The sequence below is a fragment of the Carettochelys insculpta genome, chromosome 3 (assembly GCF_033958435.1).
Source record: "Carettochelys insculpta isolate YL-2023 chromosome 3, ASM3395843v1, whole genome shotgun sequence".
Classification (NCBI taxonomy): Eukaryota; Metazoa; Chordata; order Testudines; family Carettochelyidae; genus Carettochelys; species Carettochelys insculpta.
The window spans coordinates 7,329,213-7,346,351 of record NC_134139.1 but is presented as its reverse complement, the minus strand read 5'-3'; the positions used below and the strand labels follow the sequence as shown (position 1 = coordinate 7,346,351).

The following is a 17,139-nucleotide window of genomic DNA, read 5'->3' as shown; positions in this document are numbered from 1 at the left end:
GCCACTTTGAAAAGAGAGTTCTTCAAATGACCCTTGTGTCAACCCCTATCCTGGCTTATCCTCTATGAACGCTGTAGCATTCAGAAGAAATTGGGTTGGGTGTGACCCAGGTTTGACTGTGGCCCAAAAGCCATTTGAGAAGCTATCCTTTTGGGGAAAACAGCAGCAATTACATTACAACCATCTTCATGTCTACTGTTGGGTTGCATGGAGTATGTGTGTGTTGTGTTAAGAACATGATGCAGTTGAAACTTTAGCCATAGTCCATGGAAGTCAAGAGAAGTAATTCCATTGATTTCTGTGGCCATTGGATCAGGCCAGAAGTGGGCTGCATTGAAATTCTTGACCTGGTGGGATAGTGTTGAGATACTGGTTGTACATGCAATCCCCTTATTTTTTAAAATGGCATCTAGAATCCATGTGAGATCATTGCACCCACCTGGGATACCTGAACCCATGCCAACCAATAATTTCTCCCATTGTGCTCACTGGAGGCCATTTTCATAGAATCACAGATTTCTAGGGCTGGAAGGGACATCAGGAGATCATCGAGTTCAGCCCCCGCCTAAAGCAGGGTCAATCCCAACTAAATCATCTCAGCCATGACTACATCAAGCCAAGACTTAACAGCCCTTAGGAATGGAGATTCCACCACCTCTCTTGGTAACGCATTCCAGTGCTTTACCACCCAACTGGTGAAATAGTTTTTCCTGATATCCAGCCTACCCCGCTCCCTCTGTAACTTCAGACCATTGCTCCTTGTTCTGCCATCTGTCACCACTGAGAACAGTTTCTCACCCTCCTCTTTAGAGCTCCCTTTCAGGAGGTTGAAGGCTGCTATCAAATTGCCCCTCAGTCTTCTCTTCTGCAAACTAAATCAGCCCAGATCTCTCAGCCTCTGCTCACAGGTCGTGTGCTCCAGCTCCTTAATCATTTTTGTTGCCGTCTGCTAAACCCATTCCAATGCATCCACGTCCTTTTTATACTGGGGGGCCCAGAACTGGATGCAACAGTCCACATGTGGCCTCACCGGTGCACCATTTTACAGGGAGGCTGAGTTCTGCTGACTGTTCAAGACATTCAGTTCACTCACAAAGCTTGACACAAAGCCAACAGACTTCTGTGCAACACGTCACCGACTCCCTGCCACATCACGCAGGCCCTGGTCCAGCAGCACCTGTGAGTCTAATGTCAGCTGTGTAACTTCAGAGGAACTTCCCATAGACTTAAAGTTGAGCATGTGGTGATTTGCCCTAGAGAAGGCTGATGTGAGTGCCCTCAGCCCATTCCCCATCTTCTTTTGGAAATTAGACGGGAAACAGCTAAGTTTAGTGGACTGTCTGATTTCATAGACTTGCCTATGCCTCACAAGGCTGAAATGTCCACAGAGGAAAAAGGATTTTTTGGTCAGGGAAATGCTGAATATTGTTCCGTAAGCTTAAGCTAATTCCGGTACTTTTGGGTCAAATTCACACCCAGAATAAATCTATCAAAGTCAATTAAATTACACCCTGGGTGAATTTGACCCTTGGCTGTGTGTTTGCATAAGAAAGTAGCTTGGTTTGTGTCTTTTTGTAAACACAGATCTTTTGTGTTAAATTTTCCAAAGCGACTGGTTAGGGATTTTAGATGCCACAATTTCTGGGTGCACAGCTTGAGACCCCATAGGGGAACCCTAACCCTGATTCTGGTCTGCAGAAGATGCAGCATGCCCACACTCTGAGAGGAGCCCTTCAGAAGTGTCTCAGTTTCGGTGACCAGCATCACAAATCTCCTTTGTAGGTTGTAGGTGCCTCTTCATCTTTCTCAGGCCAAGACCATTAATCTAGTGCGCTTTCCCTCTAGGTTACAATGTCCTGAGCTATCCTGTGGAAACTTACGACAAATGGAGTGGAAGGAGGCTGCTGCAGGCAACTGAGGAGAATGCCACCGAGATCCCAGAGGAGGCAGAAAGTCAATATGTGAAAAACTGCACTGAACCAGGTAGGAATGAATACTTCCTCCTTCACTGGGGGGTGCCAGCCAGCTCCGCTAGCTACTGAAATTCTATTCTGGTGCCACCAGGGAATTTGGGTTGCACAAATGCAATGCCTATGAGTTGTAGAGTCATAAAACGCTCTAATCCTAAATCTCCTGGAAGTGTGTGTAATAACAATGTTGCAAACTCCCTCTCCTGTTGAGCCCCACAATTGGGCAGGTGTTGGCTACCAAACAAGACATGCCATCAGTAGCTGAATTTTAGGGGTCTACACAGAGGTGTGAGTATTTTGATCATAGGAGGAATGTTTTTCTGCCTGTTTACTTCTTGGAAATGTAACTCAAACCTTGGCAGAATAATTTGGAGTCAGGTAACCGAGATGCTCGCCAGTAGGATTATGGTTGGGAAATATGGGATGTAGTTTTATAATAACAAAAAAATATTTCAGAGAAGGGATTAGACGGAGTTGAAGCTCTGCTTTTTGAAGATTTCCAAACCAAATTGTTTGTTTGCTTATTCCAAAAGCCTCCACATCTTTATTTACAGGGTTATATCCTTTCACTGTCATTAAAAATAAACCTATCGCAGCACTGCCCAAAACTCTCACAGCTCTTCCTGAGCATAAAAAATAGGATTCTTTAATTTACATTCATTTGATTGCGTATCACATTTGTTTTACCTGTGTACTAGGGTAAACCAAGATAAGAAATCACTAATGGTGGGACGCCCTATGCTGTGATTCTTTTTTAATAGAAGTTTGATGTGGGTCAAAATTATGGAAAGAATTAAAAGGGAATTCTGTATTCCTCATAGGATTATATTGGTTAACTGCTCAAAGAAATACTGTTAAATACAGTTTGTGTTTTAACTCTGTGGAGATATATATATTCCTCCGCCCATAAGCCTTAATAACATTTCTGCATCAGTTGGATGATTATGTTCCATTTCAAAGACAAAATGTATTACAAAAATTATTATACCACTCTTTCCTTGATTATAATCCTCTCGTGCAAAGAAGATCGCTTCTTACACATTGAGACCAACATTTGTCATAATCCGTCTCCTGCTCCTTCTGAGCATTAACATCTGCTGTCTCATCCCCATAAACCTTTTCCAATACCGTCCCAAAATAAACTTGGTCTATTTGAAATGTGCTTTTTGCAGAAGTGTAAAGAAACTAATCACAAGTTAACCATCTGGTTTCTAGGAGGCAAAGCAGCAATGGTTATGCAAATTACAAAGGTTTCCATCAATTGCCATGCAGCAATGAAAAATATGTTTAATGGTCTTTCTGAAGCTAATTAACACATCACTGGCTACTGTAGAAAACTCTGGTTCTGAAAATGATGATGTCTCTTTTACTGAAAGCTGACACTGCTTTTGTAGTCAACAGCTAAAGGCGAAAAACACTTGCTGTTTGTTTTTCTCTGAAATGTTTGCGTGAGTCTCTTTCTTTGAGCTGGTCCAAAAATTTCTCATGGAATGCTCTTCTCCTGGACAATGCTGATTCAAGAGAATCGAAACGTTGCTCGGGAACCAGAGTTCCCTCTAAACTGAATGCTTGGGTGGCTACCCAGGAGAGATTCAGGTGCCGCCCAGCTGATTAGCAGAACACCCACAACTGGCCCATTCGGCAACATGTGTGTCTATGGTGGTGCACATCCGTTCATGTCTTGGTGCACACAACAAAATTTATTCCACCCAAGGATAGAAAAAATTAGATTCTATTAACATTTTTGACAAAACGCCAGCCAAGCATGCCACTTGGCAGCTCGATTTACTGCCAGGCACCCCTGGCTTCCTGATCTTCTGGGCAGCTGCCTTCCCCTGCTGTCTGCCCACTTGCAGAATCAGGTGGCCCCAAGAGTCAGCTGCCTGGAAATTTGAGCAACTTGATGCAAAATTTGCCAGGAAATATCGTCCCTTTTATGTTTGAAAAGCTGAATCAAAATTTGTGATTTGGACAATTTCTGCTATAGTTGGCTTTTTTCGGGTAACCTGCAGTGCAAATTGGAAACAAAACGTTGTGTGAAAATGAATTTATCTTTTCTTGTAACACTGCATACTCTTTTCAGTTTCTCTTGAGAGCGTAGTCTTCACATCAGGGGAGTCCACTCATCACATGTGGCGAATAGGACACCGCGTTGTGGCAAATGCGGCTCTTGGAGCCTTTAAACGCGGCTCCTCCTGAAAGCCACATGCGGGAAGTGCCATCTGCCCCCCTGCTTGGTGGGAAAAGCATGTAGCAGCTGCCTCGGCAGCCCCAGCGGCTCTGGTGAATTGCCAGCATTGAATTCAAATATGGGAGAGGGATTTGGGGGGTGTCTTGCTCTGGCTCTGGGGGAGAGCATTCCTTAGAGTGTGTGGGGGGTTCTAGGGGTGCCTGTCTCTGGGGAAGTGGGAGGGCATTTATTCAGAACTGTGGGAGGATGTGGCAAATAGGGAAAGACGGCAGCCACAAGTGTGGTGACCTTTAAATTCATATTAGACACCATCACTTTATATTTTGTAGCTGCTATCTTTTTTATTTCCTCTTTTTTTTGGCTCTTTTCAGAGAGTGCTCACTAATTAGTTACAGAATTGCATTAAGATACACACAAGATACACAGGATTTACTTCTTCATATGTACTTAGATGTATTCTAGAGGTACAAGAATATTTGTTGTTATTAATAACAATACCTAGCTCATATATAGCATTTTTCATCAGTAGTGGAATTGCTCAAAGCGGAAATACAGGGCCACATTCTGAGCTTCTGTCAGAATCTGACCCAGGCATGTTATTATATGGTACTTGTTTGCACACTTTGAAATACGTGTAACTTCTCACTCTATGAAGCCATCACTAGGGCCTCTGTTGGAATTCTGAGTGAATGGGACGAATCTGACCCCTTATCTTTTCAAATTTGCTGCTCATTGTGTGTTACACAATTCCCTCTGGTCCCATTCCACAGCGTGTGTGAGTCTGTTACAGCCCAGAGGTGCAGAACTGCTTCTTTTCCATTACTGGAAGATCCCAGCTTCAGTTTTAGCTGATGGCCAAGCCTGGAGACTGGCATGTCTTTATTTATAAAACATGTCAAACCTAAGACATGCATTACAGATACAATATTCATCTCTACCAGTCTCTTGTGTATTTCATCAGTATATGCCGAATTTTTAGCTAAAATATGTGTGTGTTTGCGTACGTGTGTGTATAATATATTTGGATCACATGCTGAGACCTTTTGTCAGAGATCTGTTCTAGAAACTCCTGGAAGCTAGAACTAGCTATAGAAGCTCTAAAAGCTGCACATCCAATCTAGAATCATCTGGTTTTTGTGTTTGTTTTTTAAACATTGCAAACAGAGATGAGGTGCACTTCCAGATTTATAATGAGAGCCAAAGTTTTGCAAATAATGCTCATTAATTTTAGCTGCATATTCTTACTCTCTCTCAGCACCAGCAAGTGCATTTGAAATTCCTATTTCCTGGTATACAGGTCGCAACTCTCTTTTCTGGCAACATCCATGATCCGGCAGGACCATGGATGTGGCAGGACCAGAGTGCTCCAGCTTACCACAGTAGGTCTGGCTGGTGGCTGGAGCAGAGCCCCGTGGGTGGCAGGGAGCCCCTGCTGTGGGGGAGCTGGGCCGAGGTCAGGGAACCCCACTGCAGGGAGCCCAGCCTGGGTCATGCTTTGGGGAACCTAGCCGGGGTGGGAAGCCTGACTGCCAGCCCAGTTGGGGGAGCTGAGCCAGGATCAGCCTGGGGCAGGGAGTAGGGGTGCCCCCAGGTGAGCCCAAAGGCCTCACCTCCCCTGGTCTGGCAAATCCCTCATTAGGGACCACTCCAATTTGAGGGTGCTGGAGCAGGGAGGTGCAGCCTGTACAAGATCCAGGATTTGGCAGTAATGTTGTTATGTGTCTTGTGGAAGCACAACTGAGCCCTACTCTTGACTCAGGACCCTTTGGTACCAGGTGCTGCACAAACCCAGAACAAAATGAGGGTTCCTGTCCCAGAGAGCAGTTCTGTTCTCTTTGCCACTGGCCCTGCCATCAGAGCCGCATGAGCACACGCCGTTGGAGTTCATGCAGATCCACGCAGCGGAGCTTGGTGGTTTGTACACCCAGAGGTCACTGAGGTGCAAGAAGTTCTCTCACCGCCTTTTTCTCACCACCTAGTTTCAAAGCCGTGATCGACGGGAGTATGCAGCCCGGGGCCTGGTGCAGAGCCCAATGGAGTCAAAAGAAAGACTCCCACTGGGCTTTCCATGAGCTTTGAATCAGGTCCTATATGTGCTCTGATTCTGACGGCTCTGTGGAAATACCATGACTGAAACTTGTCGGAGGAGGAAGGCAGAGATGCTCATCAGCTGTCATAAAAGGAAACGGTACTGATCCTTCACCTCTGCTCTGTGCACTGCAGAATCCAGTGCTTCTGTGGCAATCACTAGTGTTTTATCCAGATGTAACGCGGACCTTTGGGATCATCTCCTAGCCTCACCGCTCAAAACCACAGCTAGAAGTGGTGGCGTGTAACCACACCATGCGTCTCAGCTCTTAAAACCACATGTCACTTTAACAGGAGCGGATCTGACATGAACTGGAGCTGATATTGACTGTTAATTTAAGGAGCTCTTGCACCATTTATTTTTAAAATACGAGTGGACACATGGAAGGATTTTGAGAGAAGCTCATTTTTTCTCTGCTGTCTGCAAATGGTTGATGTGTACAACCATAAAGAGCGAAAGTGAATCCTTTGAGCACTGGGCTCACAGAAGCAGCAATATAAATAAAACCAAATCACTTACTGTAGTACAGAAAGCAAGTGATCGTTTCTCTAAGTAGGGAGTTTGCAGAGGAGATGGGCCAGGAAAACATGCTAGATAGGCTCTTCTTAATAAATAGCGGCCCACAAGAGGCAGAAGACTAGAAGGATAGACATAGGCAGGGATTTTATACTCTGGATTAATGAATAACTTTAAAACATCTTTTCAACCATACAAAAACAACAAGAAGTCCTGTGGCATCTTATAGTCTAACATATATTTTGGAGTATAAGCTCCCATTTCTTTGCCCACAAAAGCTTATGCTCCAAAATGCATTAGTCTATAAGGTTCCAGAGGACTTCTCGTTTTTCAAGGTGCAGACTAACTTGGCTATCCCTCTGATACTCAAGGATTCAAGTAAAAGAGCGTGATAACATGTACTTCAGACCATTCAGCGCCAGCTTGGATATTTTTTAGAAGGTCTTTAAAAATCACTGCAATCAAAGGATGCAGCTGGACTGACTGCTAAACAGCATCAAGCCTCAGTTGTGGGTGCCCTGGACACTCTGGGGGAGAAATGGCCAAGGAAATGACATGTAGCTGCTATGTTAAGGGGAATGGTGTGATTCTCCTGTATCATGCTCAGAATTTACCCTGAGCACTGCAGAGAAGTGGGCATCCTTTAAAAACTGAAATGAATATGAGTGGAATCCACCATGGAGCATGGTCCCCACATGCCTTAGGCCCAGGTACAGTCAGATCCCCACAGGCTGTGACCCTCTTTCTGATTGCAGGATCCAGGGCCTACATCTAGGGGCCAGAAGAGTCAGAATATACAGTAAGGGGACCAAGTGAGCCCCCTTCACACGTATGCCGTGTCACAGTTTGATTTTTATCTGTGACTGGCTGTTACATCAGCCAATTGGCCACCTTTGGAAAGAGCCACCCTTCCAGAAGCTTCTGATGAGAATCCTGGGTGTGAACACCTCTGAAATTGTGGGATCTATTCATTTTCTGGGATGAGTGTAGCAGAATATGAAAGCCATAAATTCCAGATTAGTTTGTTTTAACAAGTATCAGAGTGGTAGCTATGTTAGTCTATAAGGTACCACAGGACTTCTTGTTTTTTCTTTTTTGGTTTTTTTTTTTTTTTTTAAAAACACACTCTCCTCTTTATTTTGTGACAGACTCTGTTTGATATCCAAGCACCTCTCAAAGCCTGGCAAAGACCTAAGACAGCTCAGACTTTCAGCACAGCATGGCTGGTCTCCCAGACTGGGGACATGGGATACTAATGTGGAATGGTCTGCCAGGCAGTAGTGGTAGTAGTGTCGTGGGTTGGTTTTGCTGGCTGTATGGCTGGTTATCACTCCCAGCCGTACCTCTGAATGTACAAGAGAGCTATCAGTTGGCATTTCTAAGTGTTTAATCAAAGAGGTCTAACCTGGATCTTTGGTCCTCGTCTTTGTGCAATGAGGAGAAATCATAGAAATTAGATTTTGAAAAGACTTATGAGGTCCTTTTAGGTTGCCAGAGTGGGGTAAAGAAACCTTAGTGCCTATGTGCAGGACAAAGGAGAAGCTAGCTGGTCAGCCGATGAGTCGATCCTTCTGTCCGATCAGGATTATTAATGCAGTAGGGGCATACTGAGTTATGCTGATAAGTAACAGGTGCTTCAGCTCCATTACAACATTAAAAATCCATGTACAGTCTATTTTTTTTTCAGATGTCCTGAGGCAAATGGCTTGGGGGAGTGGGAGAACCTGATTGCTGAACAGAGATGATGAACTATCTAGAATGGAGTGTCCCAGTCTGTGCCCTGTGGTCCATGGTGAAGAGTCCTTTCCAGGGGGTCGGTCCGTGGCACAGCTTCTTTCAGAGTCAGTGAGTTTTCAAGCACTGAAACTTTCCCACTGCTTGCAGCCTCATCCCTGACTCTTTGAGAGTTCCTCAGTGGGTTTTTTCACCAGCTACAGTAAAGATAAGAAACCAGTTCCTGCACCCGAGGCGGCTGCTTGGCGGCTTTCTTTCCTGAGGGTGTTGTTGATATAAAGTTCTCTTCTGACATGGTCAATATAAAGTTTAACCGTTGTCACATTTGTGGAGGATGCCCTAACTGCAGAAGGTGGCAAACTCAGTGGAGAATAGTGAAGTGAACAAATTCAAAGTGCAAAGGGACTTGGACTGGTCTGGAGCAAAACAAACCAGCCGTCATGTAGCATTTTAGAGACTAACAAACTAATGTGTTAGGTGATGAGCTTTTGTGGGACAGAGCCACTTCTGAAGAATGAATAATGAACTTGACATTATTTCGTTAGTCTGTAAAGTGCTACCTGACTGCTGGTTTGTTTTGACAGAATACAAACCAACACGGCTACCTCTCTGATTTAGAGCAGTGAGAGTTGCAGCCACGGAGGGGACATCCAGCACTGATAAATGTCAAGGCTGACAGCTAGGGCGAGGAGTCACCCTGCATCAGTAGGGAGTGAAAGACTGCTGCCAGGCAGGCAGACCCAGCAAACCGAAGGCAGTGTATTTTCTTCTGGTCTCCTTCATGCTTTCCATGTAACTCACCAGCCCATGTGCGTCGTGTGTCCTCCTTTGCGGCTGAGCCAGAAGACATGGTTCTCTTAAGCTGCCTGCTGCGTGGGCTCTAGCTAGAGATCTGTGCTTTGGGTCAGTCCCCGGTGCGTTGGATCAGTCCCCAGTGCATTGGCCACGCTGACCGCCATCTTGTAAGTTGAACCGTTTCTGCAGGATGATTGAGTCTGGGAGGGTGCCCTCTGGAGTTATTCCAGTTCAGGTGTGGCCCCCAGTAGGAATAAATTTGGGAGCTCTTTGTGGGGACTAAGACTTCACATTACATGACTCACATAAGTTTCACTGGCTTAAGTGCTTCGCTGTGCCAGATCAGCGGGAGAAGTTCCCCTCTCAAGGTGGTTAATGCTGCTTGTTGGGGAGAGGTTTAATTAGGGCATTAGCAGAGCTCCTGTCGGCCGAGTGGCTACACAGGAGACCTTACCACGGCCCAGCGGTAGTGGTACAGCTGTGAGATCCCTGGTGTAAACATAACCTGAGATGCTCTGGGCCTGATTCCACCCTACCTTATGGAGTCACTTAACATCCACTTCACATGAGTGTAAGTCATTGCCATTCTAACACCGACACTAGCATGGAGGAACACAGAGGTGCGATGATAAATCTAGTCCTCTTTGCTTATAACTGGCACTTGTTTTGGTGTTTTAGATGCTAATCATTCCTACTTGATCTATGGACAGAGATGTAGTGACCCTCTTAGAGTAGGGTCCATGAATTATGGAGCTTCCATTGTGAGAACAGGGTGAGAGAGGATTTTGCATGGAAAACTTCCTCTCTGCTGGCTTGCCCCCCTGCCATCCCCGTTGTGGGTATTTAGTTCCGTGCAGCTTAGCTCCAGTATCTGAAGCCAAATCATTCAAGCCAAGCAGTGTTTCCTGAGCTACTTGGAGAGCAACCCAGGCCTTGTCAGTGAAAGCAAAGAATGCCGTACGTCCCAGCCCGTGTTCTAGTTTAGGGAGGTGTAGTGATGGAATGGAAATTGAGCAACTTTTAACACAAATCTTTTATGTTGGCTTGACGTGGATCTGCGTTCATTCAAAGGGCTAGAGCATCAGGTCGTTGTCCTTCGATTCCCTCTTCCCCTGCATGGTTTGCTAACGCATTCCCAGCCTTGTTTATCATTATTGACTGTGCATGTCATAGACCCTGCGATGGTTTTATGATCTCTTTATCTAATAACAGAAGACCTCTCTGGCCTAACCTGCTCCCGGAGTTGGTTCAGTACAAATTATGATCTCAATGACCTTGTCTCTCGACCCCCCTGGATACCAGCCTGGCTCCACCTACATTGCAGAGCCTCTTCTAGGCAATTACCCACCAAGGAGCTTGTGCTGGTGCAGCATGTTTGTGCTCAACGTTTCCGAGTGTGTTTTGTGCACAGCATTGAGCAAAGTCAGAGGTATGGGGCCAGATCCCCAGCTGGTGTAAAGTCAGTGGAACGGACTTTGGGGGGCAGATGCTGATTTAAAGCAGGCACGGAGCTGTTTCCTGCACTATTGCTAGTACAGCTTTCCACAGGGTTAATGACAGGCAGCGCTGCCTGTGAGCTACAGCACATCGCTTCCTACATTTTATTTGCTGAATGCACAGCTGAGTCCTGACTCAGACCTCCTGCCTAAATGCACTTCCACACTACCTCCCTGGGGCCCTGGGGCATTTTCCCTAACAAAGCTCTCTAAGGAGGCAGCGTTGAGCCAACTGCCCTAGGAATGTCTGTTACATGCTTCAGTAAAGCACGATGCCAGATTCTACCCTGCATGTTCACTGCTTCAGCAGTGCGACACAGCCCTGTCGCTGGCTTTGCTAGGCACTGGAGGGGAATCCTCAGATGGCATAAAGCTGCTCCCAGAGGTTGGAAAGAACATCAGGTTTAGGCCTTGGGTTGCTGTTCCTGGAAGTCTCTGCCTGAATACACACAGAGGTTTAGCTGCTTGCAAAATTGCAGGCACTGGACATGGTTTTGTACACGTGGAGGACAGAAGGGCACACGATGATCATTGTGTCATTAGCCAAACTTTGAGCAGAGTAAATCTCAAACGTAGCTCGTAGCCTGTCTGGTCACGGCAGTGCAACAAACCTGGATTTGTCAAGGCTGAGTAAGCAGACCCCCAGCATGGGTGCCAAGAGTGGCCCGCCAGCTGATTTTCATTGGCACGCGTGGCGGGAACTCAGCCCTGCCCCTCCACCCCCCATGCAGTCGGGGGCTTGCTCAAAGCCAGCCTGCCTGTGGATTAGCAAAAGACCACCACCTAACCGGTAAGCTCTGCATCTTCATTTATTTATTGAAGAAGCTGTTGTAAGTAGAACTATCAGTGACTTCAAAATTTTAGAGGGGAAAAAAGAAGAAAATTGGAGTGGGGAAGCCCCACTTAATTCCATGAGCTCTAGTGTAAAGAAGCACTTTGCCTTCAATTAATTATGTATTTTATGACCCATCTTACGATGTCAGATCAAAATGATCTTACAGGCACCAGTTCACTCTACTGCAGTTTGGGCAGCTTTGGGCAGCAGCTGAGGCACTTCAGTTGCTTGTCAGCAGGCTGAGGAAGGCAGCTGTGTATAAGCTTACACTCTGTGAATGAAGATTGTCTTCACATCTATACGGGCTAAGAGCTTGGCTGTTTTTAAATTAAAAATTAAACTCTTGGGGGATGGTGGTGTGCGCCGAAGAAGCACTCAGTCCACTAGAACCCACTTCATCTCCCACATAGGCTGAGGTTTTGTTTGTTCTTCACTTCCCTGAAATCACCTGAGTTTCGGCTGCAAGCATGCTGATGTCCTGTCTTGTTAGCTCCCACTTATCCTGCATGCTTGCCAAATGCACATTGTCTTGAATGTCCCATATCTTGCCCTTACTTCAACACCCTATTTGTATGCATCTAAGCATCTCTTCCCTGCTTTATTTTTTGGGAAAGATTTCTCTCTCACTCTCCTTTTCGGAGTCCCTGGCATGCCTGTTTTAGAAAGTAGCTGGTTTCAGAGCATTTACAGGGTTTATCTGAAAATAATGGGTGTGCCCAGCTTGCTCACCTGTAATTATGTGCAGCTTAAAGTTTCTGGCAGCTGTAGTGTATTTGTAGAACCAGGTTCAGATTCAGCTAAAATTTAGTCAGCTGAGATGCATCCCATAGATCTTTGCTTTGTAGTTTTGCCAACCCCACATCATCAGAAGTCATGAGAAACACGAGATTTGGGGGCCTTTTATTTGCTCACTGCATTTTGAGCCTTTAGGGTGCACCAGGGTCACATTTTGAAGCTTTCTAAGCCCCCACAAAGGTTAGAAACTTACTTTTCTTCATGAATGAAGGCTGAAATTGTCACATCTCCACTGGATACCAGGAGCTCCTGACAACACTATTCCACATGCTGAATTTTAGACGGGACGGACAATAGGATCAGTGATAAAGGAGCATTTGCATTTCAGTCATATGTGTTATAATTTACCACTTCGTAGGTGAGAGAGACAAGCTTTCATAAGAATGGCCATACTGGGTCAGAACAAAGGTCCATCCAGCCCAGTATCCTGTCTTCCAACAGAGACCAAAGCCAGATGCCCCAGGGCAATGAACAGAACAGGTAATCACTGAGTTACTCCTCTCCTGTCATCCATTTCCAGCCTCTGGCAGCCAGAGGTGAGGGACACCAGTCCTACCCATCCTAGGTAATAACCACAGATGGACCCAACCTCCATGAATTTATCTAGTTCTTTTTTGAACCCTGTTAAAGTCCTGGTCTTCACAGCCTCCTCCGGCAAGGAGTTCCACAGGTCGACTGTGTGCTGTGTGAAGAAAAACTTCCTTTTGTTAGTTTTAATCTGCTAATTAATTTCATTTGGCACCTTATAGACTAACAGGTATTTTGGAGCATAAGCTTTCATGGGCAAAGACCTGCTTCGTCAGATGAATCTGATGAGGCGGGTCTTTGCCCACAAAAGCTTATGCTCCAAAATATCTGTTAGTTTATAAGGTGCCACAGGACTTCTTGTTTGTTTTTTTTTTTGAAGATACAGACTAACACAGCTACCTCTCTGATAATTTCATTTGGTGACCCTTAGTTCTTGTGTTATGGGAAGAAGTAAATAACCTTAACACAGAGCTTTTCTACAAGTTTGGGAAAGGAATGAGGACATGTTCTGTGTTCCTCAAAAACTTGTCTTTCTCGTCAATAGAAAAGATTTCCTCACCCACCTTTCTTTTCAATATCCTGAGAACAACACAGCTACCATAACACCGCATACAGTAATTTTCCAACCTCACAGTTGTTGGCCTATTAACAAAGGTCTGAAAACATACAGAGATACTTTAGAGAGAATTTCCACGTGGTTAATTGTTTCAATTGGGTTATTTGTGTCACTCTGTTTTGGAAATCTATTTCTGAAGGGTATTTTCCATCCATCTGGCCCTTGGTATGGAAATACAACTGGTTGGACTTCTGATACTGCAGCTTTCTAGTCTGTTTTCTGGCTCCCTCTGCAGTCCGTGCAACCGGACTGTTTCACTGTGAACTAGAATTGGGATTCTAATGGGGCAACGCTTTTATCTGAAGTAGTTGAAAAACCCAAACTTGTCTGCACGTTGGCGTATGTGCACTCAGCACAGGCTGGCATGGCTCAAGGAAGGAGGGCAGCTTTCAGTTAATGCTCCTATGTCCGTGCAGGGATGGGCTGTGAACAGCACTCAGTGAATATAAAGTCTTGTTAGTGAGGAACCCTCTGAGCATTGCTGGGCTTAGAACATAAGAACGGCCATACTGGGTCAAACCAAAGGTCCATCTAGCCCAGTATCCTGTCTGCCGACAGTAGCCAATGCCAGGTGCCGCAGAGGAGGTGAATCGAAGAAATGATCAAGCGATTTGTCTCCTGCCATCCATCTCCTGCCTTCGACAAAAGGCTAGGCACCATACCTTACCGCTTGCTAATAGCCATCTATGGACCTAAACTCCAAACATTTATCGAGCTCTTTTTTAAACTCTGTTAGAGTCCTGGCCTTCACAGCGTCCTCTGGCAAGGAGTTCCACAGGTTGACTGTGTGCTGTGTGAAAAAAACTTTATTTTATTAGTTTTGAACCTGCTACCCATTAATCTCAATTGGTGTCCTCTGGTTCTTGTATTATGGGAACAAGTAAATAACTTCTCTGTATTCACCTTCTCCACACCATTCATGATTTTATATACCTCTATCATATCGCCCCCTCAGTCTCCTCTTTTCTAGACTGAAAAGTCCCAGTCTCTCTAGCCTCTCCTCATATGGGACCCATTCCAAACCCTTAATCATTTTAGTTGCCCTTTTCTGAACCTTTTCTAATGCCAGTATATCTCTTTTGAGGTGAGGAGACCACATCTGCACGCAGTACTCAAGATGTGGGCGTACCATAGTTTTATATAGGGGAAGTAAGATATTCTTCATCTTATTTTCTATCCCTTTTTAAATTATTCCTAACATCCTATTTGCTTTACTGTCTGCCACTGCACACTGCATGGATGTTTTCAGAGAACTATCCACTATAATTCCAAGATCCCTTTCCTGATCTGTTGTAGCTAAATTTGCCCCCATCATATTGTAAGTATAATTGGGGTTATTTTTCCCAATATGCATTAGCTTACACTTACCCACATTAAATTTCATTTGCCATTTTGCTGCCCAATCACTCAGTTTGACTCGTTTTGATTCAGCTTGATTCGTTTTGTTTTCTGGAGCTGACAAAAACTGAAGCCATGGGGAGATGAATATGACCTGGCATAGAGGTGCTTAGTTAGAAGGGAAACTGTGCATTTTCCTTAAAGGTAAAGTCACTTTTATATATCATATGGCTGGAAAAATGAGTGAAGATGATTGGCAACAGCCGTTGCTGTAGCATGTGAAGTTGAGTGGCAGAGCGTGTATTACGCTGTCATGAGAGGACTTGTGAAAAGAACGTGGGATAAGTTGTCGGTGGGGAAGGGACTCACTAACTGGTTTTGTTTAATACTCCAAGTGGGGAAACAAGGTTTCCACTCGGGCATATGTGCTTGTGTAACGCACACATCATGGGTAGGGCGACCATATCTCCCCTTCCAAATACGGGACAGGGATATATGCGGTGGGAGGGGTGACTCCTCCTGGCTCCACCAAACTCCGGGGAGGTGGCAGCTGCCGGCCCTCCCCCCAGGAGCCTCAGGGAAGTGGCAGGGATGTGGCAGCTGCCCACACACCCCCTGCTTCGCCGAGGCTCGGGGAAGTGACCTACGTGCTCTCCAGCCAGCAGCTGCTGGCGGAAAAGGTCAGCGGGTGGGGAGGGGGCCCAAATACAGAACAATTAGTCCCCTCTAAAAAATAAGTCGGGATGCCTTTTTGGCATCCCACATAAGGGACCGTCCCACCAAATACAGGATGGGCGTTCGCCCTAACTATGGGACAGGGACCACACCTAGAAGTAGCACCTAGACCACTTCACAGAGAAAAGAATGAAGTTCCCATGCAGCCTTAGCTGAGAGGTAGCTGCATTTTGGCTCAAGCTTGAAGGCTCCAGAGGTCCCAGGTTCAAGCCTGCCTGCCAGTGGTTACACTTGGAGAGGGCAGGGCCGGAGGCAGGAAATTCATGGCATGAAAGCTGACAGAGTTGGGGTTTGCAGAAATATTCAATGAGAGCAGCAGGAATACGCTGGCAGTTAACTGGTTTTCCACTGGGAGGCCTGGCTGAAAAGGGAGCCTATCTGCCACTGAGGCTATGAAAAAGCTGGTCGGGGCGCAGCAGGGGACCAGGGCTGAAGCAGGCCCCCAGCCTACCCTGGCTCTGCACAGCTCCTGGAAGTGGTCACTGGGTCCCTGCAGCTCCTAGGCACAGTGAGACCTCGCATGTTCTCTCTCCACCCTGGTTGCCAGCTCCATTGGTGGGAAATGCACCAATGGGAGGCACATGGGCAGTGCTTAGGAGTGAGTGGGCAGCTCACAGAGCCTCCCTGGCAGCCCGTTCCCTGCGGAGTCACAGGGAGCTGGTGACCACAGCCTGGGAACTGTGATAAGCACTGCTGAGACACCCCCCCTGCACCCCAACCCCTGCCCCGGCCCTGAGCCCCCTCCTGCACTCAACCCCCCTCCAGAGCCCTTGCAAACATCTCAGCCCTGTGCCCCCACTTCTGCAGCCCAAACCCCTCACCCCCAGCCCCACCCGAGAGCCTGCGCCCCCATCCCAGTTCCAGCCCTCTCCCACACCCCGAGTTCTTCATTTCTGCCTTCCCCTGGAGCCCCCACCCCCAGCCTGAGTCCTCACCTCCTTCCACACTCCAACCCCCGCCCCATCCCCGAGTCTCTTTCTCACATCCCACACCCACTCTACATGGAGTCCCCTCCCATGCTCTCAGCCCCTTAGTCTCACCCCAGGTCCTGCATCTTCTCCCACACCCCCCACCCCAGCCTAGTAAAATGAGCGAGGATAAGAGACAGTGGGTGACAGAGGGAGCAGGGTCTCTCACAAGGGGCAGGGGAAGAGCCAGGCCTCGGGGAAGGGGTGTATGGTTATGTGTGATTAGAAAGTTGGCCCCCTTCGCGGTGCTGTGACAGACCTAATATGCGCCATCCACAGGTGCATGCAGATGGCAGGGCTCCTTAAGTGCAACGTCGCAGAAATGATCTTGCTGGAATCTGACAGGGTGTGAGTTTTAGCTCGAGAGTCCTGCTGTGGCTTTATTTTGATCCCTTACTTACAAGTCAGCTTAGTCGTGCTCTGATTAGAGTGTGCAGGCAATGGATTTGAAGTGACTTCAGCTATTACTGTGTTTTGCTCTGTCAATAGGCTTGTTTTATACACTGCATTTTACAGCACTGGCCTTTTCTGTA

The 17,139-nt window shown here is 46.4% G+C and overlaps 1 protein-coding gene across 1 annotated transcript in view; it reads left to right on the top strand.

The window, feature by feature from the left end:
- Positions 1–17,139, top strand: part of SLC24A3 (solute carrier family 24 member 3) — a 376,441-nt gene that overhangs the window by 51,101 nt on the left and 308,201 nt on the right. The window contains exon 2 of the mRNA XM_074988441.1: positions 1,846–1,983. Coding sequence (XP_074844542.1) covers positions 1,846–1,983 — 138 coding nt within the window. The remainder of the gene's footprint in view (positions 1–1,845; positions 1,984–17,139) is intronic.